We start from the raw sequence: 27,515 nt of genomic DNA, 5'->3' as shown, positions 1-27,515 counted from the left end.
AGTCGCATACACATCCGCACAAACTGTTAGGATACCTCTGACAAAACTTCCGATATTTCATCATGCTATAAATCGTAGTGCTATACTTTTATAGTAGTGATTGCTTTCAAAGAAACAACTTAATCCCCTTTATATTATGCGATTGCAGGTATTGGCGATTAGTTATTACACCGAGAAGGTTAAAAAGAGAACCTTTCTTGATTACACATAAACATTGCTGGTGGGGTCACGGAAAACCCGCGACGAGCGAAGGGCGACGACCAATCAGCAGTCGTCTCTCAAGTCACCGTCATCACGTGTTCAGAAAATTGCTGCGTACCCAATCGCACTACCCGCCCCAGAGAGTTGGGAATTTTTTAAGTATTTTGTGTCAGCTGGGCACACGAGTTATCAGTACAGACCACCCATTCTGACTACACGTATTGGCGGCAGTGACGGGGCGAGCTGGCGGTGCAAGTAGAGATCACCAGGACCAACGGCCTCATGAACCACTCACCACCCATCGAGTCAGCAGCGATGCCCGGCGACCCTCCTAAAAGTAAGAACCACTCGCGCCGAGTCCGTACCGTACCCACATGTGTATATCCTATAGCGCCTGGCCCAGTCAGCGTGGATTGGTTACTTGTATTCTCTGTAGGAGGCGTCGTAAAACTACTGGCTTGTTATGGTCAACTCGATGCCTTACTATACCTTAAAATCACACCTAAAAACAGAAGTCCTGTTTAAGTCAAATTTCTACCAATCCATGCTTGTACATTCCAGACAGCCTAGGTAGCCAGGCCCGTAGTGTGGTGTTGGGCACCGGTACTAGTAGTGTCGGTACCGGACCTGTTTGGTTCAAGGCACCAATGCAGGGCCGCATCATTCTGTTGTCATGTAGTTTCAGCAGGTAGATGTTTACGACAAATTTAGTATCTTGTGACACAGAAGTTTCAAGACTACACAGTAAAAATAGTCCGTCTGTAGTTGTTTGTCTAACACGTTTTTACGGTCTGTACGAGCGGTCCATACAGGTAGTACACACACGGCGGCACACTGACATTTGTACGGCCCTGTGTTGGCTGAACACAAATCGCTATAATAATTCACCTGCTTCGATAAAATTGTCGCTGGCCTAGATCAGTGCTGGCATATGGCACCTCCCTCGAACAATGGGGCCAGCCGACACACACCAAATTTACATGATATGTGTATCATCCTGGCCAGTAGTGGCCAACCACACTGTACTAGTAGTCTGACAAATGTGAAACGGCTTTGTCCGTGTGGTAGCAACGAAACTTTCCCAGTACCCACACCACAAGGCGAACTTACAACGTCTTAAACATGGAGGACGTGAAGACTAACCATCAAAAGGAGAGTTTCGTGACGTTTGGTTAGACAAATTGTATGTCATTATACCATTTGTTCCAGTCAGTGGTTGGCTAGTTCGCTCCGCCCTGTCTCTGTACGCGTGTGTGTGTATGTGTGTGCTATGGGAATGGTGTTCTTGCTGAAGTGTGGGTCCCGCCAAAGAAGCCTAGCACATTTCTTATATCCAGAGATCATCCGCGTTTAAATCACATATCTTGCGGCTTAATACACCCCTCCCACAAAACGTGTAATGACACAAAGTCCACTTGGTTACCCTCTCACATGTAGCAATCAAAATGGCTCTGGGCATGCTTATCTTTCAAGACAATCGTGAGAATCCTTGTACTTCAATTAGGAAGCACGCCGGCTATTACTTACTCTTTTATCATTGAAAGTGGATTTATGTTGAGGTTATTGTCTGTGGGAACCCCCAAGTGGACGCGGCACTACGTCAGCGTTTGATTAAAAAAAGACGACAAAGCATTGTGTATTGCTGGGAAAGTTGTTAAGTCTTGGTAGATGCTGACGACCGAGGAAGTACTTAGCAGAGATCTGAATGCAACACAATTATGACAGGGATACGAAATTTTCGGTTGATGAATTAGTTGGATGGACATTACAGATGTCCGGTCCACACCCTGTAATAAAGTACCAGAGTGCGCTGTACGGACCCTGAGGACTTCACGCAGAGCCTAAAAGTGTGTTGACGACGGTTGTTATGTCAAATTTACCAGTCAACGAAGAACGTGATCAAGAGACACAAAATAAGTTCATTTTGACAGTCTACATCTTAACTTGCGTATGTGATTTTGACCTGCGCTGCAGCTTTCCAAAAATGTGCTACTAGTGTATGAATTGAACACATGAAATATATATATATGTTTATACCTTGTCTTACCTGTGTCGATGTGTTAAGGTTTTATCTAGTTCCAACTAGGTTTCATTTTTGTTGTTGACATATCATAATACTGTCTCCACACACACCTTTACACCAGAAAATCGCCGTAATGCCATGTGTGTGGGATGCGGGTCGCACATCCACGACCAGTACATCCTACGGGTGGCGCCCGACCTGGAGTGGCACGCCGCCTGCCTCAAGTGCTCCGACTGCAACCAATACCTAGACGAAACCTGCACTTGCTTTGTGAGGGAAGGGAAAACATATTGTAAAAGGTGCTACGTAAGGTGAGGCCTCCAAAATTATTGTTTCACATACACGAGTGCATGTACATGCTTCAGTTATTTGATTTTGGTACGAAAGTAGTCGTTCGAAAACACAAACTCATCGTTTGAAATCAAAGTTGACTATTTTCATTCAAAATTGTAGATGCTGTACTGTACTTAATGTTTTTGTACACGAAGTGAATATTGTTGAGTGATCTCATTTCTATATATGATTTATTGCATTCTTCCGTGACATGGCGTCCCTCAAACGCACAGCACGTAAATGAAGAAAAACACACATGTGGGTTTTCACTAATCACGTTGTTACATGCGGAGGCGGGGTTTACTGAGGTTTTGGGTTCCAGTGATATCGTAACACACTGACCGTATCCGTGTTTACTGCTACACCGTTTCTCAACGGTTATACCGGCCCTCCACCTCCTCCACCCTAGCTGTACATACATACACGAACTACATTGATAGGCTCCCAGATCAACCGATAGCTTTTGTCCCTGTAGAGTTTATTGTACACATACAGGAAATAAGAGGCCCACTACAATAGGTTGACTACAGATAAACTAACTCTTCATGACAGCATGTCTTTATTCTCTAAGCCGGTTGTGACTTAAATTAAAGTTTTCCCAGTTTACGTTCTCAATGTAGCTCTTAGTTCTTGGTCTGATGACTCCCCTCGCAATCTAAGTGAACACCGGTTGGAGACAAGGACAGATTCACACAGCATTTTTATAGGGACTGATTAGCATAACATAAAAGTTGATGATGGAACCTACCGTTGGCCATCTGTATATCGAAAGCAAGACGGTACGATTGTTTTCATTATTCATCGTCTTTTGTAAAATAAGATTTGGGAGGTTTTTATGTACAACCACATTTACCACCTAGATAGCCTAATAACCCAGTCTCGAGAGACAGGATTGTTGGACTCAAACCGAATCTTCTTTAAAACCTTGGCTGGTTGATGGAAAGGATACTGAGAAAAACGACCCCATCGCTCACTTGTTGACAGCTCCAATGTGTGCTAAACAAAAAACAAAGACACACAATGTAGTTCGATTCCTATTGCGACCAGCATTAAGAATACGGCGTTGTTGTACCAATACTTTTGTCTGGAAATGCAATATGTAAAGCTGAGTTGGAAAATAAGAGAGAAGCCAAAGCATGTATGTGCGTGTTGCTTATAATGTTCGCGCTAGCTAAGCGTACGTCATGACAAAAACACCGCATTTAGACATCAGCAAAGGATCATTGTTTTCTCATTTGTCAAATTACGGATGCTACCGGTGTTATGAAAACTCTGCATACTGTATTCCCATTTATCCCCTTAATTTTGTGAGCACATTTTTTCGACGATATGGACTGAGGTAGAAACATGTGCCGGATTTGTTTACGAGAAACGTTCGCACAACAAATCTCGGTCGACTTTTGGTGGTCGTGGATTGGCTTTAGTTACTCGGCAACGCTATTCTCGTCTTACGAGGTTATTCAACTCACTCTTAAACCACCATCGAAACTGTTTCTTAAAACAGCTCACAGAAATTATTTGTGCCTCAAAAGTGTATTACAACAACGTCATGTAGCATAGATAGCAAGTAGTGCTGCTGTTTCGCACCGTACTGTGTTGGGACTGTCTTCGGATGAATCCTGTACCTGTCCCGTAGACACTCAGAGCTAATCCCCTCTCCAAATGCCGGCATCGTTAAGAAAAATCAACAACAGATTAGGTAAGGAACACGTCTATCTGAAGACTAGACGCTAGGAGTTTTTCCAGTCTCAACTCAATGTTCGGTGTAACCTGGTCGCAGTGATTCTATGGTCAGCCATTGTCCCGGCCTCTCAGGTTGTGATGACCTCTGTGTTATTCCACCTGGCCCGTACATGCACAGTCTGAATTAGCCTCAATGCGTCGTTACACATGCTGTGCCATTCAGTCCTTGTATATGGATACACTCCCGTACAATCGATTAAAGTCACCATGTTCGACTGCTAGCTCGAGAAATGAAAACATGTTTTTTGACGATTTTTGATTCTCCCAGTACACGACTGTAGGTTATTGTGGTGCCAGGAGACACCTGAGTAGCACTTCTGTCATGGGACAGGGCCTATACAGAAGGCGTATCGTTCACGTATACCGAACATGTTGAAATATAATCACATACAGACTTTATATTTTTGGTCAGAATATATATAATATGAAGCCCTTTCCTTTCTATTACAGGTTATTCGGAACTAAGTGCGCCAAATGCAGCCTAGGTTTCACCAAGAACGACTTCGTTATGCGCGCGAGGAACAAGATATACCACATAGACTGTTTTCGTTGCGTGGCGTGCAGCCGGCAGCTTATTCCCGGGGACGAATTCGCGCTCAGGGAGGACGGTCTGTTCTGTAAGGCCGACCACGAGGTCTTGGAGAGGGCGTCAAACAATGTGGATTCTAACGGCAGAGCCAGCCTGGGAAGTACCGACCTCGAAATGGCAAGTAAGTACAGCTATCACTGCACCGTTATTCTCAGTAACATAGCTCAGGTAGCTGAACTATCAGCTGTAAGGTGTACTGTAGTTAATGGGATCAGGCGATCTTTACATACATGCACATTAGCCTTAACCTGACCCCATAGAATGCGCTATCTTCCCATCTACGTTTTAAAAACGTTAATGTAAACTTGAGTATGTACGGCGTTTACTGAGGTGACCACCAGTTCACAAGCGCGCAGCTAGAAGTGAGCTAACTAGTCAGGTTCCATTTATGTAGCGGCGCACGTTTGAAATGCACGTGGTAAGAAATTACAAACACTTAAAATTTGGACTGAGATTTTTTTCTTCTCTTCAGGCTGTTGTTTAAAAAATCTGGCATGGTCCTCAGTAATCTCTCTATGTAGATGCCGCACTCGACAGGGGATTGAGACCACTCTTTGGCTAGGAGTGCCACTTTTTACTTTGATTGGAGAGGGGTAATTTCGGGACTGGTCGGTTGTAGTGGCGGCGTACACGTAATCAGCGCGGTGCCTAGTCCTCCACCGGCGGTAGTTTGGACGGCGATCGGGGCCTTACATCCCGGTGTCCGGCAAGCCTGTCCTGTGCCGTGGAGTGTAAAACTTAAGACTTCACGCAAAACATTTTAACAAGCAGTGGAAAAAAATACGTGGTCCTTGTAATTATCAAATGACACACACAAGTATGATCGCATACAAGACAAGCAGTCTTTTGTATATTAGCCCGTTCCAAAACGCGCCACCATCTGTAATTTTGTGAGTGCAGAAATTTTCAGATTGCTGTTACCATAGTTGCGACTAAAAGAAGATAAAGAAGTCGTCGTGGACAGGTGGGTCCCGTCAGTTCTACAGCCGGACTACAGATGTATAGCTGCAGGCCATAGGTACCCCGGTGGGCGACAGCTTGCGCCGCGCATTTTCAGACTATGGAACACCATCCAAATTACTCGAGCAGAGCCCGCGGCTATGCCAGAAAATTAGTTGTAGTGAAAATGGGGGGTGGCTTGTTGCGATGATGAAAAATGTTCGCGTTGTACCCGTTTCGCTGACAAGCTGATTAGCGGTAATTGTGGCAAGTATGTGTTCTGGGATTCACGGTAGATTGAGTCGTACTGTATGGGAGCCATCCTCGTGGCGTGGCCTTGTCACCTCTGTTGGTTTTTCATCTGGCAGCTCCGGCGTCAACCACAAATGTTGACAAAAAATCACTTTGATAACTCAAGGCTACAACGAACATACCAGCAACCATTTTTTAAAGTCTCATTGAAGTTTTAAGTCTCAATCAGTTTTCTCTAGCGTCGTATGTACTACTATACGTGTATAGTTTGGTAAGGTTAGCCAGTACGTACTCCCCAAGACAGGTTATTCTAGCGCATTTATTTTACGGGTCGGGTGTCGTGTAACCATACAAGGTAAGCTGTTTCTAAAACCCGCCTCTACAAACCAAGCTTTCCTCCAGAATATCGACGCAAACATCCTGAGTTGTGTGTATGTACCTTGTAGAGTAATAAGGCACTAATATGTTGACTTTACCATCGGGCGGAACCCAGGCCAAACAGGTGGTGCGGAGAGCAGATGGCATGCCTGCCGCCGAGCCGACAGGGGAAAGTGGGGTGGGGCGTAATTGTTAGTTTAGTTTTGACCCAGCCAAGCGGACACGTACAGGACTGATGTCCAGAAACCACAAACTTGAGGAAAATGATAAAAATGAGAGGGTGAAAATTGTATTCAAAAAGCATATCATCTCGAACTTTGGACTTTGTGGTAATGGCCTTATTTCCGTGTAGTTGATATAAACATTAGTTTTGATACATATATATATATATATATATATATATATATATATATATATATATATATATATATATATATACATGTATCTAAATAACAGTTTTGTCCGAATTAGAGGCAATATGCTAGATTGATACCTTCTTGTATGCTTCTCTTCCTCCAAATGTTGTCACATTTTTTTTTCATTTTAATTGGCGTATACTGTTGATTTCCCCTAGTGTCTTTTCTGTGATAATCCCATAAACACAACTTTGCTTACTAAAAGGATAGAATAAAAACATCAACGGGGTTGTCCTATCAGCTTTGAGAATTGCTAATCCTATTAACAACATCCAGAGGGGACTTTATGCAGAAAATTGTCTCTACGACAAGCCTTCTATGTGTGCAAGATTACACCCATTGTTACAGGGCATCAGACGGCCACTAAGCTGGAATAGTGTACTTGGCATCATTATAAAGCGTGTGCAACCTCCCGCTGATAGCTGTAGTGTACACAGAATGTGTTTATTTCTTAAAATTATTTTGTTCCTCCTTCAAAATGGAGTTTGAAACTCGCTTGTCCCCTGAACCACCTGAACAGTAGTTGTCGCGTGCCGGCGTGCGGCGGTCAGGGCCGCGGAAAGGCCAGTAGCACGCGGGCGGGGTAGTCGCTTAGTGTTACCAACTATGAGGGCACCGTTAACCCCCTCCCCCAAAGAACATACACATTACATGTATAATGTTTTATACACATAGGATGACGGCAAGATTACAGCGATGACAATCTTCAGGAAACCAAGAAGCGAAAGACCAAATGCTGTCCATGTTTTACTCTCAACTAGAGTAGCTTATCTCGGCTAACAATTCACATAACTTTAAGTAGTTTATTTCATGATGGTGCTAGTGTTTTGTCTGACCACCTTTTCTTTCTCCCCTCTACTCCAACTGACCAGCTCGCCCAGAGTCGCACGGTCGCTCGGATCAACGAAGACCACAGGTTCACAAACAAGACGGACACAAACCGACCCGAGTCAGAACAGTTTTGAACGAAAAGCAGCTTCACACGTTACGGACTTGCTACGCGGCCAATCCGCGGCCTGACGCGTTGATGAAGGAACAGTTAGTGGAGATGACAGGCCTCTCACCCCGTGTCATCAGGGTGTGGTTCCAGAACAAACGATGTAAAGACAAAAAGAAATCTATCCTCATGAAACAAATGCAAGAACAAGCTTCAAAACAGGTGAGTGCGGTTACAATTACCTCTAAATTTGCTGGCGTACGCTTCCGATTCGATCAAACATCCTTGTCATTACAGGTAGAGCTTTTGGTCATTTTAGGTACATAGCTGCAGATTTGCAGAATGGGATTCTCGCACTATACGGACTTGTAGGAATGGTCGGGATCCGTTCGGGATCTCCCGGATGGTGTCGGTGCTGTGGGCAGGCAGGTGGAGACGGTTGGAAGTGCCGGTGTCCGGGGCGCTACTCTCATTTGCAACTGGGAGCGAAGGTCGTATGTTCGGTCTCGCCACTTTGCGACGAATCCATTCGTCACTTTCTTTTGTCTGGTGCTCAATGTGTCACCTGTCTGTTGGCGCTTAGTCTTCATAAGTAATACATGTAGCTGCGGACAGGGGTCGTCTCGCGCTGCTACTTCAATATGTTCCAGCACACATCCATTTTTGGAATGGACAGAGTCATATTATCACTTTCCGGCAGTGGACAAGCTTCTATCTTTAAGTTAAGACAGAAAGGCAGGTTCTTTGTCATACAGGTCTACACTCGTACAGCTACTGAGAATGTCGTTTTAATAGCAAGAATTTACACACCATTGTAGAAGTGATAGATTCCTAAGTTATTGTGAGAATCTATCTTTCTAGATGCATGTTGTGAATGAAGCCAAGGTTTGTTCAATTAAAGAAGGTTGATTATTGTCGGCTTGCCGAGATTGCTTTTGTTCATCCAGGCCGTGTCATTGATAATATGCGTAAAGTTATGTATTTAAATGTTTTACATAAATGGTTTACTTAATAGGAAATGCGAAAATCATAAAACAAAGGCTCTGCATAAGATTATAATTTTTGACAGATTTTATATCATGACCTCAAGAGGACCTTTTAAATTGTGACGTCACTACTGTTAATTCCAGTTAATGACTTCATGGGGTTACCTGAAAGTAACTAGCTCTAAAATATTGTAAATCTATGGAGTAGTATATTATACTTGTGTAGGGAAAGACCAAGCGATAAAAACATTTCAGGTGTTATTGATAGATCTTAAGAATGGGAACGACCAGCAAAGTCCACTAAAATGTAGAAAAGATCTTGTCCTTGACCGATGATCTTTACCTGTATCCAGGTGTGCACACGGCTTTTTCGTGCAAACAATTCCAGAAGAAACCAGAAGTCTTCTTTTTTCTAAGAAAAGGAAAACAATCTTGATAACGGATTTGACTCTCGAAGAATGTTCTTATTTTTACATTAGACAAGTGTTTATGAAAAGAAAGGTCAACTCTGAGTACCTGTAACTTCATCTTATTCTAATTATACCACAAAGGGCGGCAGGGCTGATGAAAAAGCCATAAACTATTTCATCAGAGAGAAACTAAAGAATCACTTAGACCCGAGGTTGTCGTTCGGGTCTGGGTGGAGCTTATTATAACGGTTCTTATCGATGAATCAATCTGATGTCAGAGAAACGTTGCCGGCTTGTTAGCGCCTGGTTGTGTCAGGGGTGGTCCTGTGCTACGGAGTCGGGACATTTACGATAAACGGACGACATTTTCATCAGCGTAGAGTGAACACTTGGATCAAGTAAACATCGGCAAAGGCTAAGATAGAGAATGATCTAGGGCGATTTTCTACACTTTGAAACTAGAGATAATGTAGAAAACGAGCGTCTTGAAATATCCATGACGGTGTTATTTTGAACGGCGCGGCCTGAATTTTTTTTCTCTTCAAAACGTTAACTTAACATTTGTCACCCCGGTCCTGTGTTACTATAGGGTTTACTCATCCCTAAAATTGGTTCATCCCTGGTCTTACATTGTGCGTACCTTTTTGGCAATAGTTGCGCAGATGGGGCATGCAGTAGCCCTCAGGACATAATGTCCGCCCCGTCTTGTGGAACACACGGGCATCAAATGCCGCAGTCACCGGTGTCACCACCCCCAAAGAACGGCGGACAACGGGCTCAGCCAGCCTTGAAATGGACCTATTCGTTTCGCGGAAAAGGATTTGTGTTTCACAGGTCGGGAAACTTGATAAAGCCTGAAGTGAACAGATGGGCAGACGATGGATTGAATTAGGCCAATTCCCCCCGCTTTCTTGTCTTTCCCCGGTTTAATTCCTCCACCCCGTCCCACTAGCGGGAAGAAAAATGGGCGCGCGGACGGGAGCATATGCCGTAGTGGCGTCTGTTTAAATACAGGGATAACACATAAGTGGCTAGCTGTATGCCGAAGTCTTAGCTAAAATGGGAAATAATGAGGTGCTCTCTGCACGTCTGATTCCCCCTTCTGGTGGTTCAGACGAGCTGAAGCCAGCCAGTCAGCATCGTAGATTAGAATTATGTCAAGTTGTGGCTTTGTCCGGATCGCTACGACAATATACAGGTGAACTGGTACATTACATGTACTGACCGAATTTCTTTGTTCTTCCCGTATAGAGTCCGATAGAAATAAAGTTGTTTTTCGATGACATCTTTTATAATACAGTTCTGGGAGGCCATAAGCACACGTAACCTTGTTTGTACTACATTGTCCACCTGTCATGTCGATGTAAAAAAAAAGCAGTGCACTGATTTACTATGGGGTAAAACGAAGCCAAATAAAATGTAGGACAAATTGGTTACCAGTGAAGACCAATTTCGGACGTCTTTCCCAACGGGACGTGCCGCTTTTTTTAGCCTTCGTTTGCGACTTCTGTGTACAGAAAACCGGTAGTCTTGCTGTTACATATATCGTTTAAGAAGGATATATTTGGTGCTCTCTGTTAAGACAAATTTGCTAAAGGCATTCTAGCAGTTTTCTGCCATGCAAAACTTTATTTCAAAAAGAAACATATGTATGGCCAAAACGGTCGGTTCATGTCTGTAATAATGTGCACTTCGAAACTAATCAACACTAGCACTGAAACTCGGAGAAATCCCATTGGTTTACATGCGAGCAAAACAAGCCACGCAAATTCCTGATTAATTTCTGTTATCGTTTTGTGACATCCCGGTAATATCACCAATCATCGTCCAAGAACGCGTTCTCCTGTCATACATGTCTTGAGTGTGGAGAATTCCAGGGGCAGTTTGTATGATCGAAATGTAAACAACAGTCAGTGCAAGAAATAGGTTAACGAGATAACGTCTAAGTTTTTATCTCAGGAGGAAATACCTAAACGTAATCGGATGTAAAAATCTACACCCACGAAAAAATAGCATCGTTACTACGCGGTGTTGTTGCTACAGAATGTGTGCTGCAGATCCACCTGTCAAACAGGCCCTCGCCGACAACCATACCGGACTGGTAGACTCGGTTTGCTCAGGTCCTGACAACTTTCTTTGCTTTCTCTGTTTAAAACAACAAATGTTCCCTGTGATGTCCTTACGGAATCATGTCATCCCTAAGTACGGTTTATGTACACTGGTTAGCGGTACAACGGTGCCTACTTTACACCCCATCAGTTGTCCTTTGTCACCTGCAGCTTCTAGAGTTTCTAAACGAGATGCCGAGCTACACGGGGCCTCGGAAACAACATGGCTGCTTACATTCATCATTCGGTGATAAACCAGTTAGGTTTACGGCAGCAAACCGATGGCATTCATGGGACAGCCGTGGATGTGGAGAACACAATTCAGGTGTACTCTGACAGAAGGGGCATTATTTTGCAATAATACGTGTCGTGTGCGCAATTATTTTACATTTTCCTTGAAAAGAAAATGGCAGCAAAAATCGTTCGACTAGTATGACCGCGCCTTTACTTGCGCTGACACATGTTCTCTTTTTCTCTCAGATCGGAAGATTTGTACAATTACTGTTTAACAATTATTAAGAAACTACCTACGTATTGACGCTAACGACACACTCTGAAGTATTAAACAACATAATAAACTCCATACACTCCACAACATTTTGCAACTTGTCTTGAAGCTATACAATGTTTCAACTGGATTTTAAAAGAAGTCAGCGTGTCCGGCGTATTCAAAAAAAAAGAGGAAGAAAAAGTTGGCATAAAAACGTTCATCTACATAAGTCCTAGTTGAGAAACTGTACACCAGTATAGTATTCTGTGTACTGTTAGTGATCAGACCGTATCTGGTAACAGTATAAACACGGTGTAAAGATTCTAACGGCTATCATGTCGCCATGTCTTGTCGGGATCATTCGAAATGTTCTGCGGAGCCTAAGTACCGTGCAGGCCCGTTACAAACTGTAGGTTCACTCGGTCGCACCTGTCACTGGGTTAGCGCTCACCTTTGTTTGCATTTCACCGTAATACTTCAGAATTTTGCCCTTGGCTAGCTCGTGCAGCTGCTATTAAGCCTTAAACACGTCTGTAATCCCGCCATTATCATTTTGGTATTTTCAATTGCAACGTTTTGTCCTTGAATAATGGGCCCGGGGTAATGTGGTGTTTAGGAGGACCCAGCAATCTGGACTTGTTCCATATACAACTATATGTGTGAAAGTATTACAACAAAGCTGATTTTGCTCGAGAACGTTACACAACTTATCCGCAAGGAAATATCAACTTCGAACTGTTTTATACAAGATAGCGGAATATACCGAGGTGGCAATCGTCACGTAGCAATTTTGCACACACTGATGATCAGAAAACCGTGTTATTTATTCATCTGTTATAAATTCGTCAGCTCTTTAATGGGCACTCGCTACCAGTACTATTGTGAGGCGATAATTTACAGTGGGTATGATTAATGACGGTAATAACCGAAAAAATATGACTACATTTCAATTTTCTCTTTTCAGATGAATGAATGAAATGTGTTTTGAGTATGAATATTTCATACTAGAATGTCGAGAATTGAGACTTCGTTTCGTGATAAGATCATGTACCGTATTGTACAGGGATGAAAGATCACTAATATTAGGTATTTTCGCTTTAAACCATTAGAAACCGCTACACAAAACTATGTAACAAACACTGGTGTAAACAGTAGAGGTATTCGAATGGTCTGTAGAATGGACAAGTCGGACGTTTCCAACTTTTTGCGCAATCAAATGAACAGAATTTCGTCATTTCAGGTCTCTCTTTTTCATTACAGAAATTATGTACATACGCGGATTAGCTGTATATATGTTGAGATAAGGTGTATATAATGATAGATAGGTTTGTGATCCTTGCTAATATGAGGTACGAGGATACGTTTTAGCAGGTGGACCTCTTCTCTCTGAGTTTTCCCCAAGCTATATAATACGACTTTGAAATCACTTTCAAGATAACTTTATGTTCCGTCATTTCTATTATACCGCATTTCCTGACAAAAAGATATTTTGTAGCTTCACATATGACGTAAGGAAGATAGAAGAAGATTTCTGTGCATAGTCAACTAAAATGTTCTTTTCTGTTTAGGCCATCAATAACGTACGTAAGTTGTCGTTTGTCGGATTCGTCCTCATTTTGTCAGCTTGCGCGAGATCGACACACATTATTCTGGCGCTAGTTGATAACAAAATGATAACTGATTACTTGTAGAAATTACGATGTTTTCGTCTTGGAACACTGTACAAAGGACGTCATTATTACAAACGAGTTAGAAACTTTCTGTTTAAGTGCGAGTTGGAAATGAAGGCAAGAACGAGGGCACATAGCGACTAGGACATATCAGTGGTCGTTAAGACCGTGAGCTGCAGGTCGATATGATGAGGCAGTGGTGACGACCGATGCGCTGATGACCGTTTTATTGGTCGATTTGACCTTGACGGGATCATTTGACCTAAAGTGGAGGACCGAGTGTACAGTTTTGTTGCACGATTTTGTGCGTGCGTGGAGTTTGGATTTCTGTCAGACCGGACTTGCCGTCGGTTGATGTTCCGCTGTTCTTGTCTGGATGTATAGTTCTAAGTACGACCATGGAAAAAGGTTCTCAGGGCTGAGCGAGTGACAGCTTACCTTCTATGTTTTTCTGTTGTTCATGGAGAACTTCAAACATAACCATATATCATGGCATCTCGTCAAGTTATATTTCCTTTGTGGAATATTCATCTACGTGATTTTGTTGCGTCAGTTGAGCACAGTATTTATATGCATAGTTACAGAGTAAAGTAAGGTCAGCAACTACTAGATGTTCTGGGTAGAAGGCTGAAAGAGCGACGGCTCAGCAGAAATGATTGATGTTCCTTATTGTTTCCGTGGCTTAAAGCCAACTTTGTACCACCTAATCCATTTCTATGACACCATCGTATACAATAAGTTCTATTATATTTCCCCAATTTCCCCAACCTTAGTGTGTTGTATCTTCCGTTGTATCTTAATAACCTTAACAATAACAGTATTAACTTGTACAAATTCTGCAGACGCTTTGCAGTGTCTGTCAAAAATGCTCCGGTGTTGTGGAATTTTTTTCTTTTATATTTAAATTTTGATTTGGCTCGAGGAAAGCCGATGTAAAATTGTTAAAAAGATTTTGTATGATCTTCGTTTTTGCAGGACCTTTCTTCAGACTCTATCGTGTGGGACACGCTACCTGATGACATGGTAAATACAAGAACACGTTGTACTAGTGTGTAGAACCGCACGTTTAAATCATGTACTCATCAACAAAGCATATGTCTTCATGCTCATATCATTTCACCATTATGAGGAAAATTCATGTCAACAACAGCAGATACTGCAGAGCATCTGTACACATATGCATCCGGTTTCAACCCATCCTCACTCCGTCAACATTAAAACATAAACAACAATAACAACAAATGTTAAACATTTGTTGTTGATTGTGATACACTATCACGAGTAGTGTACATTTCCCGCAAAAATGTTTCCTTCCATCCCAAAATATGTTGTGTAAAATCCCTCTCCTGTCTGTCTATGTTACGCCATTTTCTAAATGTCAGGGTGAATGTTCATGTCTCATAACCGCTGTGAAAGAAAATATTTGTTGACTTTGAGTGTGATTGTGTACACGGTGTTTGGATGTGTATATGGGCACATCATGTGGAGTAACGTTACTTTCGACATACATGTTTGGAGGACTTTGTGATTAGGTAATGCAGAATAGACCAGTCTCAAATTTCGTTTTCAAATCATCATCCGCCCCTAATCATCTGATGATTACTGCTTCTCAAATTTCTTTGAATTATCTATTTTTCGATCAATAAATTTTTCTTAATGAAAGTCGCTTTTTTTTCCCATACCCTCCAACATGGCGTGTCGTTACCACTGTGTTGTTGTTTTCCACTGCCGCACGCTAGCTTCTCACCATCGAGTTACCTTGTTTCGGCAGACTGCCAGCCCGAACGGGATGTCTGGGATCGGACGGCTGAACGGGGTGCCCATGGTGGCGCAGGAGCCCGTCAGACACGAGAGCCAGATGCAGGCCAACCCCGTAGAAGTACAGAGTTACCAACAACCACCGCCATGGAAAGCCCTGAGCGACTTCGCCTTGCAAAGTGATATAGAACAGCCCGCCTTTCAACAGTTGGTAAGCCACTTCCTATTATCTTCCACCTTCTTAATTTTTGACCCCTGTATAAGAGGTTGGTGAATAGTAATGGGCGGAGTTTCGGTATCGAGTTGTGGGCACACTAGTGTTTTTTTCTCAGTCTTTCTTTATTTACAAGCTGTCAGTTCGCGATTTTACATAATTCAGGTTGGCTTCGTGATGTGAGCAATATCGACTAGCACAGGTAAATGCACGGTTCTCACGAAATGCGCGTACTTTGATGCCTTGATTTATACATAAGCGACACTTAGCATGTACTAACTTCGAGTGCATTATGTTAAAGACGAAAGTACGATTTACCTTCAACGTTAACTGACATACTGGTTGTTTGATCTGGAAAAAAATGAATGTCCCAACTCCGTGTGAATCAGCCCAATAGTATATTATACGTTGTCCACGTCAAATTTCAACCACCAGCCCAACATCTCTATTGACAATGCTATTTATTCAAATTATCCTCCGTGTGTCGGGGTATCATGTTAAAATGCGGACTTGATAATGTTAGGTATGTGCTGAGCTCTTATTGTGCCCTTGTACTCATGTGTAGAAATCCGGGGATGTCCACGCTCAGCTACCGTGTGGGGGAGGCATGATGGTACTGACCCTCCATCCACACAGTCATACTCCGGTACGATACCCTTTAACAAATCCAAAGTTGCTTTCACAGTCTTACTTCGGTGCGATACCCTCAGTACAAATCCAAAGTTGCCAGGTTCGACCTTCTCTCACGTTGGGCACAGTTGGAAAGACCTGTTAAGATCAATATACGCATGAACATTCCACATTCGGGAATAGATTGACAAAAGGTCGTGTTTTACAAACATGCATATCCAACATGGGAGTAAAACTATTGACAAAATTCAACCCTAGTTCAAATATATTTTTATGACCAAATTTTCCGCGATAGACGAAAGAAAAAGAAAAAAAAGACTTGGTCCATGCTTGTACAGACTACCTTTCACCACCTATACAACGTCTAGGGAAGTCGTGAAGTTCAGTAATGATCCTGACCTTTGGAAATTACATCGCTGTAATCTCATTGCACGAGAGATGAAACTCAGACGATGGCATCGCTGATTGGAAAGGAATCTCACATTGTGCTGTCACGCGAACTAGATTGTCCACTTTTCTCATACAACATGGTCCACGCCATAGTGTTTTTATTACGTGATACAATATAAGCCAAGTGTGTAGCAATAGACAATCAGATGATAATCACTGTGTAGATGCATTGTATGTAGATGCGCCAAAACTGTAACATCATAGCGACTAGATTTGTGTCTGTAGTTGGTGTTTGTTTGGTTTGTATAGCCCGTGACTGTTAGTAGGCCATCACATGTCTGGTAAGGGAAGATAACGCAGAGATAGGTGTGCTTGCACAGGTCATGTAGTTCACCAGGGTGGGCAGGGCTCAATTAAAGAGCAAACACACCATATCTTCATGCTCCCACCCCACCCCACACGTACGTACGTGTGTATGTGTACAAATGGGACAGGTAGTTAAAGATAAGTAAACATGGCTACGAGATGATTGAATAATTCAAAATGTCGCATTCTCTCCTCTTCCTGTGTTAACCTGCAGGTAAGTTCGTTCGACCACAACAGTGGAAATGTCCCGACCTCACAGCCTGGGCCTGGAATGGCTGCACCGGGTGGACCTGGTGAAGCTAACGGTAACGGTCCCGGTGTGCCGCCGCCGGGAGGACCAGAGATGCCCGTCGGAGCCAGTCCTCCTAACCCGGTGACCTGTACCTAACCACCTGCCGGCCAGGATCTTCGTATACGTGATGGGGATGGGCATAAAGCTGAGCCAAAAATGATTTTAGTAAAGAAAATGACTTGTTCGATACAGCCATACTCCCGTTTTTCTACCGTCTGTCCGATCTTTGCGTGGAAACACGATGGTCTATAGTCTTCGTTGCCCGGCACAGTGACAGGTTCCGCGGTGTCCCAACCCAGGCCTTCATCTGTCAAGCATTCTTCCAGTAACAAAGATATCTTTTGAAGCACCACCATAATGTGAGTTTTAGTCTCAGGAGGCATTGTTAAAGACGACCAGCTGATATCATTGTGACCTCTTCCTCCACCGTTGATGATAAAATAACCACACACAGTTACGGAGAGAGGCATATCGTTTCTTACGTGTAAATATTCAGTTTGATGATCTGTTCTTGACTTCTTCTTCTTCTTCATGACAGTGAGCTTGAGGAATGAGTGTGTTGGAGGGAAGTCAGAAAGAAGGAAAAAACGGCTGTATAGATCCCAAGATTCCCAACGTTCGGAGTGCCCTATTGTCAGGGCTTTAACTTCTTGCCGCCAAGTTTTTTTATGGTTCTACCTTCCAACTGTTTCCTTCCAGCAACCACCGTTCCCGCTAGCTCGACCACGATATGTTGAAATAGAAATTACGACAAACCATTGCCAATTCAGCCGCTATATCAAACATAGCACTGTATGTAGTGTCCGGAAACAGTTCTAGTTTTACACGGGCTCTATTTTTACAAAGATTCTCGATAAATGTTCTCGATTACACAGTTTCAGCTTACCAAAAAACGGAAAGTTGTCCATTATTGTCCATTCAGTTATAATAACAACTATTTAGTACGTTGTTTGTTCATCATTGGCAAATTTGGTCAAACAATATCGGGGATATTGAGTTTCAGTCGTTCAATCTGATGATGAAACCTTCCGTTATATCGTTGTTTTCCTCAAACAACAGTCCGTCCAGCAAGCTTATGTTGCTTGTATATTTTATTGTGTCCTTGTTGATCGTCTGTGTTTGCATTGTCACGTCTTGAAAAGGGGTACTAGGGGGCGATTAAGGAGTTGTGACAGCAGAACAAATGACAAGAGAAGTCTCTGAGAGATGAAGCAGTGAAAATGTTAGATGGTGGACATAACGATCATTGCACAGCTTCTTTATCTGTCTCCTGCGTTTTCCACCCGGTCTCTCAACGGAGTTTCTTGTGTAGAGAACCTTGTCCGGTCATATCTCAGTGACATTATTTATTGACTTTGTATATGTACATATATATAAAGATGTATGGCTAACGTTGACGTTGTCAACGGCTTTTTAGCAGGGGAGTGATCGCATTGAAATAAAAAGCGAATTCCCTTCCAAAAACCTTGTCTTGTTGCCTGTTTTATATATTCAAGTTGAACGAACCTATATTCTTGATATGGCAATTGGCGTTTCAAGATATTCAATGGCTTGTATAGTCTGACGAGTATTGCATTATAAGCTAAATAGGTTCATAGGTCACATCTCTAGAACGAACCTAAAAGTTATATCCTAGAAGTCGGCTCCTTACTGTACAAAATAGGCGGTTATTTGTGAAAGATTCAGTCATTTGTAACTCCCCTGACTTGCAAAAACAACAAGAAAGCTTTCTTAGTCTGCAGTCGGCCCGCGAGGCTTAAAGATTTTATGCGGAAGAATTTTATTTGCCCTACAGTACACCGCAGCGTCATTATTCACGGTGGGAAAAGTGTCGTCCCAAATTGATGCGGGTTTCAGAAATATTATCCCCGTCTTTTATAGCGCCGGTGTGACGAATGTGGCGCGGAAGTGAAAGATTATACAAATTTATTTTCACGAGGATTAGCTCGTGGAGAAGATACACCTTTATCATCCAGCCGCATCTTGATCACGCCCGGCGAGGAGGAGAGATTTGCAGGAGGATGTCGGACATCTGTACAGACAGCAGGCTCGGCCAATGGAAAGGCGGCTGGCTCGCCCCCGGGCCACAGTTCAGCACGCCAAAAGAGCGCCGATTGCTGGCAGTAAAGACCGGCGGTCGCCAGGCTCTATTTGCGGGCATCTCTTACAGCCCGGGGCGGCAGGGAAGGTAATACGCCAATGACGTGGATAATGGAGGAACAATCGGCGGACTACCATGTTTACGTAGTAGCCTAGCCAGGGGAGGGTTGGCAGAGATCGGGGTGTCTTAGGGAACAGACGTGCAGGAAAGGAGTACAGAGGAAAAGTCGGGTCTAGTGACAAGAACAAAGCTAGAAAATAAGTGCTAATATTCTCTAGACACACACGAGAAAAATAGCATTCAATTCTCATCTGGTATTCAGATACAGTCGTACATTGCGGCGCATGAAAATTTCAAGATTGAATTTTTGTTGTATGTTACAGAAAATAGCACTTGAATTGTCAAGTCTATACTTAGTTTATAGTCAGATGGGATTACAAATGTCTTTGACATGTGATATACGGTATAGAGCGATGATAATGTTCTGTCTGCACAGAGCAAAACAAAGAAAATCACATGATGTTCCATACGTATTGTTTACAAACAAGTAGCTCTTAAACCGCGACCATGTACAAATTTTGTGTGTGGTGTAATTTTAACAACGTATTTAACGAAACAAAAACACAACAAACAACAACATACATGAAGACAAAGAAACGACGGCAGAATTTGAACAGGAAGGGCAATTTTTCGATCGATTTCTTTTGTTTTCGGTAAATACTCATAGTAAAGTTTAAGATGCTATTCAGGGATGAAAATATACATGTTGTTTTTCCTATCCGCACATGACCTCGCTATAGTTTGATGTGACACGGTCCCCAGAAATGTTATGAGATGAAAAATAATTGACCCGAAAAACTAACCCATCAACATTTGTTCAGCAGTAAATCAATCGATGTATTTCCTGTATTCACGATAGTATAATTCGTTGTTCTTTTTGTCAAGCGAATGCGGAAAAATTGGGGGCATAGTAGCTAACAATGGTGTTTGGCTTCATACCGCTGTCTGAAACAACGTAACAAAGAAGGCTTTCCCCCTGAAATCCTAGATTCCCGTGGGTTTGTCGTCATGACCGTTCCACCCGGGTATAGAGAGGTGGTCAGGTGTGCAGAGAGTGACCTGGTTTACCCAGGTAATGCTCAGTAGGTCCTCACCGCGCTAACGTGTCGTGTTGCCGCCGAGCTTCGTCAATAATTCATGGCGAGGAGGCAAGTTTGGCGCCGCCCCGCTCGGCACCCCCATGATGGATGGCGGTTTCGCGTGAATCCCGCTCAACCCTGAAACAAGTTTTACCTCTGCAGACGACATCTACACATCCCGCGCGACGTGCATGAGATAGAACACCCATCCGTTACCTTCTGTGGGCAGTGGCGGACACGAATAAACAAAACCACAACCCTGGCTTCTAAACGTCTCTGAACCGTTCCTGGCAGCTAGGGTTCAGAGATAGGGTTCTACCTGTGCACCATGGTACCCATAAGACCACAAACAACCATATAACACCGTCTACACGTACAATCATCACGAACAACTGAACTTGCATTAGTAACTCCTCAACATTTCAGCTGGGTGAAAATATCTTCAAACTTGGCTCTAGCCTGTCCATATATTGCAAAGATACCGATAAAAATCTGCGTCCTCTGTTTTTTTTTTGTATGCAGTACGCAGTAAAACCTCTGTTCGCGTGAGGACGTTATGTTATGTTAGCACGTTATTATGGCGTGATAAAAACGGGAGTAACGGCAGAGTAGGGTTATTCTACACAGTAACAACATAAACGCGTAAGCAGATGGAAGACAAAATGTCAACAGTTAAAAGGCGAGCCTTCTTTGTTCAAAGCAAACACACACACAACCAGTCACATAAATAAACACACCACTTCAGAGGCTAATAAATTGAGAGTCATTGCTAGGACTGCTTCATGCATTAGAAGTGGCCACATTCGTCGGACCAAAGAGGTTAACGAATCTTTTTGTAGTGTGGTTTTCAGCAAGGCTTTGACTGAAACGGCCGTCGGCAGTTAGCAAGGATCTATGGCATTTTTTTCTGTCACAAGAAGAGAACTGACTTTGGTACGACGTATGTACGACTGTCACAAATATCATCTTCAGTTTGCTGCCGTAAACCTATCGAACGAGGAATGTGACCAGGCCCTATAAACGTACAGCATTTATCCATCGCTTTGATGTGCTAATAAATACTTGGTTTACACGCTTTGTGTCTTTTCAAAGCGATGCTTGACGATCAACCGACTTTTGAACGTTAATGAAAAAATGATAAAACAGATATTGTTTTGGCACACATCCAACAAATAACTTTCTTTCGAGATGGGTTTCAGAAATGCAAATGACAAACAATAACTCAAGTATGAAACATACGCTATAAACATGACATTATTAGGAATTTCATCACACGGCATTTGAATTTGAAAGAGGACAAAAGTGCTGGGATGAGAAGGAACATCAGAATACACCAAGAGTGTGGGGAGGTGGCGGTTGGAAACAGATAGACAGGTAAAGGAAGAAGGCAAATGAGGACCAGCGGACACGGCATATATGCATATGAATCGAAGAGATTGGCGCGAAAAGGTAAAAGAGAGGGAGATGTGGACATAACTTCGCAATATCAGAACAAGGAGGTTATGTGGAGAAACCTCCTTGGTCAGAAGTAAGTAAAGTAGTATGGATGGACACAAAGGAAGTCGGAGCGGGACCCACTTTAAGATAGCGACTAAATCACACTCTGAGAAAACGTCACTAACGGACACGATTTGAATCCTGGACACAATAATCACCTTCAAAAGGTGTATTTCATGATCCTACTAAAACGAGTCCGCAAATATTGTGTTTTGAGCTTAACACCGCGACGGTGTTGACAGTCCTGTGATCGTTACAACAAAAACGGCAGGACGAAAGTCTTAAGATAAAGCTGATTATCCCTTCTGCTTCAGTAGAAGTTGGAGACAAGACGGGAAATGTTATAGCCTCCATAGCAGGCTTTTGGGTGGGCTTTTTGGGTGTTACCGTGTGCTATTTTCTTATTGAATGTCAGTATGGGCTGCTAATAGTGTAGGCTGGGCGACTATAGAAAATCAGGACGCAGTCAGTACTGATATTCAGTCAAAAACAGCACAAAACAAGCAAAAATAACCCAACAAAAAGCCTGTTGTGGAGGCTACCGTTTCTCCCCTTCCTTATTCTGACTTGGCACACCACACCTTCACTGAGTACGCAAAAATGAGATTTCGATTTTAAGGGGTTACATTTGTAAGGTTGCAGTTCCAGCAAGAGGTCTCATGTTATTATGTTAATGAATCTCTTTCTTATACGTTTTTATCAACTGGCAGTGTGTATGTCTATATGTATAGATTGAGATTGTGTAAACATGTTTAAATAGTGAAGTTACCTGTGGCGATGCGACGATTTTAATCTAATATGTTTGCTGTACGATTCACTTCGCTATCTTGACGTAAGAGGATAGGAAGCTGCTCCTTCTTACACACACACACACACACACACACACACACACACACACACACACACACACACACACACACACACACACACACACACACACACACACACACACACACGAAAGATAGAGTAACCAATAGCTTTTACCTCACCGACAAACTAGTAAAAGTCAATCAAAGTCCTATTAGCCATGTTTAAACAACATGCGGTGCTTTGCTCAAAGTTCACAAGAAGGATATTAAGGGCCCCACCTTATATGTAAATATCCTTCGTTAATTGTTATGATTTTTCGTCTCTTTTTTCATCAGATATGCATTTTCCGTTGTAAATATGTACACAAAGTACCCGGCCCCGCTGCTTACATCATTGCTGAAGGGATTCTATAGCATTTTGTATATCTTCATACACATCCTTCTTTCATATTATGCATTGTTTGTCTACTCTGTTTACTTTATACTTTAATTGTGCCTAAATGGTGCGTGCGTTGAGCGTATTTTTTGGGTACCAAAAGCAGGTAGCACTAGGCAGCAGGCCACCACCTGCCCACACCGGTATTCTCTGCTACCTGCAGAACGACACGTGGTCTGTGTCCCATCGATTCCCGCCACTCTCATGATCGTTTTCCCAATACCGTATCTTATCAAGGCAGTCGGGACTGATGCGAGATTGAATTACAAAATGGAAACAAAAGGAGGCAGAGTTGGCGACCGTTACTGTGAGAGTCGTGTCCACATTGGGTAGAGGGCTATACACTCTGCTTCTAAGTTCTAGCCGCATCTCGTTCAAATTCCGTGGAGCCAGCTGCTTGGGTTCTTGTTCGGGCCTGGGCATGGCTGGAGAAGAGTCTCACCGTCCTTTCGGATGGGGACATAAAGCCGGTGGACAGTCAAGATACAACCTCTGCACGTAAAAGAACCCAACACAATGAGATGAGTGGGGGTGACCCACTGTGTTTGGCTGGATATGTGGGCCTTAGCTACCTTGCAAGCTAAAGTCTCAGAGATGGCCATACCATCTACTTTTACCGTCTACTTTCACTGTACAGTATGAGAGAGGACGCTGAACTTTCGTCACCTACCAAGCGGTAGTCCTGGTAACGTTGCATGTACTTACGTCATTCACAGAGAAATATTAGCTGGCGAATAGCGAATGTCATGTTCGAGGTGAAAAGGTCGAAATGTTTTTGATTTTTGAGAATTACTGTACTTGTCGTAACGTACAATTGTCACGTCCCATCTGATTGGTGAATTTCGAAATTTCTCGTCCGTAGCTAACGTTATAGATAAACTTATTGTACAGCACATTCAAGATACAACGAAAACCTGACATTGTTTCCTTTTGTGTAAAGGCTGTGTGCTCAAGAGCGTCCAGATTGTATCTTTTGTGTTTATAGCAAATCACGGTTTTATATTCATGTGTGAATAGTATTAAAAGTAACCCAACACCTCACCTATCATATTTACTTCGATTGTCATACACGAGATGAGTGTGCGGTGCTCTGCATACGGAAACTCCTTCTCTATTGTGAGGTGGAACAATTTTTGGGTCAAACGTAAACCATCCATCTTTACACGGACAAGAACGGGTGTCTTCGGGGACGAATTAGCGAAATGATATGAAGCAATTTCAAACTACGCGGAAAATAATATTCTCTAACGGAGCTCATATTTAATCCAGCGGAGATCAGTGGGACGGTGTACCCACGGGAGTCCACGCGTGAGTTGGGGCGTTATTTTGGGCAGACAATTGTATTTCGTACGGTCCCTCCGGACATCTGTCCTAGCGTCGACGTCTGGGGAAAACAAAACAATGTTCCGAGATGTACGTGTGAAAGATGAAAGGACAGATTGTACAATAACACCGCAAAATGAGTAGCAACTGTTTTCATTTTCATTATTTTTCTATGTCTTTTCATCTTTTCTCCGTAATAAAAAGAGTTAACCATGATAAACGGAAGTCGGAAGCAGACTCCATTTCAGAAATGGGATTTTCATCTTTGAAGGTTGATGCGGTGTGGTGACTACACACACGACTGTCTCTTTTTTGTGGGTTTGATGTTTGTTTGACAGAGCGGTGCTTCTTTTCCCCACAAACCGATCCAAAATACCGCACCAATTTCGTTAATTGCAAGCAGCAAAATTACACCGGTTTGGGCTTTATCCACTCTGCATTAGATTTGGTGTCTTTATTTGTTGACGGCGTACTCTGAAGGTTAACAAAGGACGTCGCCGTTTGAAGATGATCAGGAGTCGTTTCACCAGAACTTGCGGTCGCGTCAATAGAGTCGTTCTATTCCTGCGATCATAAACAAGTAAGCCTTAGGCACCTGTCATCTTAGTCTATTGGGAACACAGGTGTATACTACAGACTTACATGTGGTTGGCGTGTTTCAAAGATATCATCTTTTAAGGAGCTCATCTTTAATAACTCTTTTGTACTAATCTCCAAGTAGATCCTACGGTGGCATAAAATAGTTAAAGCTGGCAAAGGAGTGGTCATCCGCCACCGACTCCTGGGCTTGCTACACTTCTTTGCCAGCTTTTGATACTATACAACGTTACCTTATTCCGTATGCTAACGCAGGTTCTTCTTAGAGATTACTTGTGTACGAGCCTCAGATTAGCTACACAGGTGACCGCTCCATACGCAGAAGAAATGTGGAAACCATTTGATGATACGTTAACGTTAGATGTAGAATAAATAATATGTCTTGTCGCTGAGTTTAAGGTCGAAAACGAGTATCATCGGGTGAAATCTTGCCTCTATGGTGGGACCTTCTAACACATTTAATGCCAGTAATTTGTTGTCATTAGATTCAAGGGTGAACCGCAGATTAGCAAGTCCCGATTTATTACGTCTCCTGAAGCGAAAGATGGCCAGAGACACAGGCATACAGTATACATGTGTCCCTGTCAAGAGCAACCCACAACAATTCAGTTCCTCTCATTACCATTATGATTATTTGCGCATGTATGTAAAGATGATGTGAAGATTATTGCAGGATGGTTAAACAACATGATGGGAGCATGGGCAGACTGAGTAGAGCATTTACCCATCAAACAGAAAGAAATTGTCAATCCACGCAAAAATCTCACCATTGTAGCCTTATCTTGCTATATGAATAATATGAATAAGGAAACTATGAGTCAGTGAGTACAGTAGTCGAACTTGCAGTTGTGTGTCTAGAAAAGCGTCAACATTACAATGTATGTGCGGCAGCGAGTCGGGAGCAGACGTGGTTAAATGTATTCTCGATAGGGTAAAAATCCATTAGCGCTCGGCGACGTTTCACCGGCGAGCGCTCTCAAAGCAAGCCCGGGCTCCCAGCGGACACGGTCCCCCCACGGCACCACATTTGGGTCGTCTCCTGAGCCCAACATCGGGTCCATTAACTTGGTAATAATTTATTAGAGACTGAAGCGGAATTTACCACACTATTGCCTTGGGGATTCTCTCTGTGCGCGGATCCGCCGGTAGAGTAAGTTTTTAAAAAAATCTAGAAACGAATGCTCATCATCAATGTTCGACATCAACAATGCGCTCCATGGGCAGGGAATATGTTTAAACCTATTCCACATGCCTCATCTTCTCCCCAAAGTATGGGAGCTTTGAGATAAAGGGACAGTATATATACACGTTCAACGTACACTGTTTTAGAGATAGAGCGTGGCACACGATTCATTGCCAGATCATGACCGGTAACATTACAGGCCTGTAGGTATGCCTAGTTGTGCCATACGCCACAGTAGCATTTGGTATCACTGCTTCTTTGCTGGGAGGGAGCTCTCTCTTGAGAATGACGGCAACAACATAGCAAGCTCAATCTCCCATACCTTTCCCGATCACACCCTGTTTTCAGTTTTCTTCCTTCCTTCATTTCCTTCCCCATCTGCATGTTCTTTTCTGTCTTTTCCTCCAACATGAAAACGTGAACGACGCTCCTGCTTTCCTTTCTCCTTATATCCATCTCTTGTCACGTGTGCTTTGGTGCACGCGATACACCCAGGTACTTGCTTTGCTAGTCATTACGTGGATGTGTAGGGGAGAGATTGTGTCATGTTAACTTCAGAAAATACAGAGGCGTTGCCTTCCACAGATACTTGAAGATTAGGCAGGTGCTTTTTACCTCTGTGTGGGACAAAAGTCCAAGTTGCAAGCACAACTCTTATTTGCTCCCCATGATGAATGAAGTTCAGCAAAACGCTTGTTGTAGGGTCTCCACATTCGACATACAACAGGGCAACAACACGTGAAATTCAGGGCATTTTGTCGTGAATGTCGCACAGCTGTCTTGTGATGAAAAGGATTGTCTTAGATCTGTGACAACAGTCGGTTCCATCACAGCCTCAATGAAAATCCTACCACTAGAATAACCGCACGGCGAATGTGACACTACCTTTACTGTTAGAGATCGATCAAAAGTGAACGTGACCTTGTACAGGTCGTTGTATTCTTTTTTGACCTTTAACCTATTACTATGGGTAAAATTTGCAAAGTTGCAAAAGTGTATCCCGCCGATAAACCTTCCGCTTTCCACTTTTTTTAAAGTAGACCAACTGTTCTACTATACCCCAAAAGTACTGAAAGGTTTGAAGTTCATTTAATAAATATTCATCCCAGCGTGAAGAGATTTTTGTCGAGATCCCGATTCTGGAACATGAGACGCATTATATAGATTAGTACAGACCTACATAGATATCTCCAAAGAAGTGGTTCACTCAAAAGAACGAACTATGGAAACTCTGCAGGCATAATACAACTTGATGTTACAGGAGCAAAGGACACATGAAAAGTGGGCTTGCTCTACTCTCCAAGC

General features: G+C 42.9%; 1 protein-coding gene across 2 annotated transcripts; it reads left to right on the top strand.

Moving 5' to 3' along the window:
* The first annotated feature begins 364 nt into the window (after positions 1-364).
* LOC118409463 (insulin gene enhancer protein ISL-1-like) lies at positions 365-18,589 on the top strand. Of its 2 annotated transcripts, XM_035810500.1 has the most exons (8): positions 451-538; positions 2,346-2,535; positions 4,751-5,010; positions 7,747-8,033; positions 14,451-14,498; positions 15,247-15,444; positions 16,013-16,093; positions 17,048-18,589. In XM_035810500.1, the coding sequence occupies exons 1-8, from the start codon at positions 484-486 to the stop codon at positions 17,219-17,221; spliced, it is 1,293 nt and encodes a 430-aa protein (XP_035666393.1). In that variant the 5' UTR covers positions 451-483; the 3' UTR covers positions 17,222-18,589. The 2 variants fall into 2 exon arrangements, with proteins under 2 accessions (XP_035666394.1, XP_035666393.1); XM_035810501.1 differs by lacking the exon at positions 16,013-16,093 and having other exon boundaries at positions 365-538.
* The last annotated feature ends 8,926 nt before the right edge of the window (positions 18,590-27,515 follow it).

This window comes from Branchiostoma floridae, chromosome 2 (genome assembly GCF_000003815.2).
Source record: "Branchiostoma floridae strain S238N-H82 chromosome 2, Bfl_VNyyK, whole genome shotgun sequence".
In the NCBI taxonomy this organism is placed as follows: domain Eukaryota; kingdom Metazoa; phylum Chordata; class Leptocardii; order Amphioxiformes; family Branchiostomatidae; genus Branchiostoma; species Branchiostoma floridae.
Note: the sequence above shows the minus strand (reverse complement) of the source record. Positions and strands in the feature narration are given on the sequence as shown.

Excerpts from the sequence above, each read along its gene's own strand:
- LOC118409463 (XM_035810500.1), top strand. The coding sequence starts at position 484 with ATGAACCACTCACCACCCATCGAGTCAGCAGCGATGCCCGGCGACCCT. Across the intron at positions 2,536-4,750 it reads TGTAAAAGGTGCTACGTAAG|GTTATTCGGAACTAAGTGCG; the intron begins GTGAGGCCTCCA and ends TTTCTATTACAG. Across the intron at positions 14,499-15,246 it reads ACACGCTACCTGATGACATG|ACTGCCAGCCCGAACGGGAT; the intron begins GTAAATACAAGA and ends TTGTTTCGGCAG.